This window comes from Carex rostrata, chromosome 6 (assembly GCF_964058835.1).
Source record: "Carex rostrata chromosome 6, lpCarRost1.2, whole genome shotgun sequence".
Taxonomy (NCBI): Eukaryota; Viridiplantae; Streptophyta; class Magnoliopsida; order Poales; family Cyperaceae; genus Carex; species Carex rostrata.
Window position 1 is genome coordinate 11,389,551 of NC_135923.1, and position 2,375 is coordinate 11,391,925.

Genomic DNA, 2,375 nt, shown 5'->3' on the forward strand with positions numbered 1-2,375 from the left:
CAACTTGTTTGAGAATAAAGACTTTGAAAAAGAAGATAGATGTGAGATCTACAAATGTTGAATAAGAACATGTAGCCGTGTAATTAAGCATACAAGGCTGTTGATCATCTTAAGTTCCTAACACATCATCCATTTTCCTCACCTTCTTCTGCTGTTAATTTTGTTACTGGATTAGAGGAGATTACCCAGTATCAAATGCCACAAAGCAAACTATACAGCTGTATGGCTGTATCAGTAGTTTCAATACAAATAACAGAAAGGAAAAGGAAAGAAAATCCAAATATCAACTTAATTATGGTAGCAAGAGAATTTTTACTCCCAGTAAACCACCCAATCACAGCATTTACTAAATCTATAAATTTCACAAAATATCCTCCATATTGCTCTAATTGACATAAAAAAATTCATGTTCAGTGTCCTCAATATAAACACTGGATACTGAAATATTGATATAGTAATTGCTGCAAGAGAAAGAAATATAAAATTGAAACTAGTATTTTTCTCTGATTTACCATCAAATTACAACTTCCTTTCACCAAAACACATACACTTGCTTGAGATTTCTAACAGCACCATCTAATCCTACAACTAACCCAATCCACACTAATCTAAAACTACCCAACACGAAATCACACTAAGCACTGGTAAACTTGGTAACAGCCTTGGTCCCCTCAGAGACAGCATGCTTGGCAAGTTCGCCTGGAAGCACAAGCCTGACAGAGGTCTGGATCTCACGAGAAGTGATGGTTGGCTTCTTGTTGTAGCGGGCCAGGCGGGCTGCCTCCGTGGCCAACTTCTCAAAGATATCGTTGATGAAGGAGTTCATGATGGACATGGCCTTACTAGAGATACCAATGTCCGGATGCACCTGCTTCAACACCTTAAAGATGTATATCTTGTAAGTTTCAGTGCTCTTCGCCTTCCTCTTCTTCTTCTCCCCGCCTCCTTCCTTCGGAACCTTCTTTCCCCCACGCGGCTTCTTCTCAGCAGGGGCCTTCTCTGCCTTTTCGTTTGCGGGCTTCTTCTCCGCTGGCTTCTTCTCTGCCTTGGGCGCCATTAAGTTACAGTGGTTGAATTTTGGAGGAAGTGGGAACGGTGCGAATGGGATTTGATTCGATTTTGGGAATTTTGGGACGAGGAGAATCTGGTTTGCTCGTGGTTTATAAAGAGAGAGAGGTTGAGGAAGGCTATTGGCTGATTATAAGAGGGTCGGATCGATGAGGTTGATTACCTACGGTCGTTGGTTTACTTGTGGTTGGACGGCAGAGATTGAACCTGAGTGTTACGGAACGGATCGCGCAACTTGTGCGGAAACCCTATAAGATTTAATATTATAAAATGTATATGAATTCTTTATTATTTGTTTCGAAGCGTTTTGCTTTTCTCTACCTTTTTTTTTTTTTTTAATTCTTTGAGCAATGGAGTTGATAATATTATAGAGTTTGGCTAGTATAATATTAGTGTCATTTCAACCTATATAACACTAACTCTAAACCTATTAAATCGATTTCAAATGGTGAATTCAAACTGTTCAAACCGATCTACTTCATTAGTTGTGCATTTACATGCAAAATTTATAACTTTTCGAATTTATTTAATATTAAGTCAAGCGGTATTTAGTATTAAGTCAAGCGATCAAATATGTGAGTTTTTCAGTTAATTTTAATACATTAATTTTTCAATATTTTTACCGCTTGATTTGATACTAAAATAATTCGAAAATATAAAAAAAATTGTATGTAAACGCATCACTCATAATTTTAGTGCATTAATTTTTTACCGTTCGACTTTATACTAAATGAATCTAAAAATTTTAAAAATTTGTATGTACATGCATCACTAGTAAAATACTAGTAAATCGGTTTGAATTTGTCTCGTTTGAAATAAATATGATAGATTTTGGAGTTTTGCTCACAAATTCTCTGGTGAGCACAACTCTAAAATCTACTATATTAACTTCAAACGATACGAATCCAAACCGATCTACTTTATAAGTAATGCGTGAAGGGGTGGATACAAAAATTTTGCCAAAGAGAAACAGAAATCATATTCAAATAACTTATCGGATTCAAATCCAATAACTAATTGGATATTATATAATAATTTAGCTTTTATTAATTTTGGATATTTAATTTTAGCTACCCTAGATTTAGCTAACAGAATAAAGCTTGATATATATATTTAAGAGAATCCGATAAGATTAATATATTAAATCGTCTAAAATAGTTAGATTGTTGTAGAGGAGAAACAAATAAATAAAATAACTGCATCTAACTTGAAAAGTAAATTCTTATAACTCAATTTAAAAAGTAAAGACAAATCTCCAACCATCCGCCCTTCTTTTAGTTTCTAAAAAGTAAAAAAATTATAACTTT

The 2,375-nt window shown here is 34.4% G+C and overlaps 1 protein-coding gene across 1 annotated transcript; it reads right to left on the minus strand.

Moving 5' to 3' along the window:
* Nucleotides 1-484: 484 nt before the first annotated feature.
* Nucleotides 485-1,141, minus strand: LOC144555891 (histone H2B.4-like). The gene has a single exon (XM_078304329.1). The coding sequence runs from the start codon at nt 1,055-1,057 to the stop codon at nt 635-637; it is 423 nt and encodes a 140-aa protein (XP_078160455.1). The 5' UTR covers nt 1,058-1,141; the 3' UTR covers nt 485-634.
* Nucleotides 1,142-2,375: the final 1,234 nt, after the last annotated feature.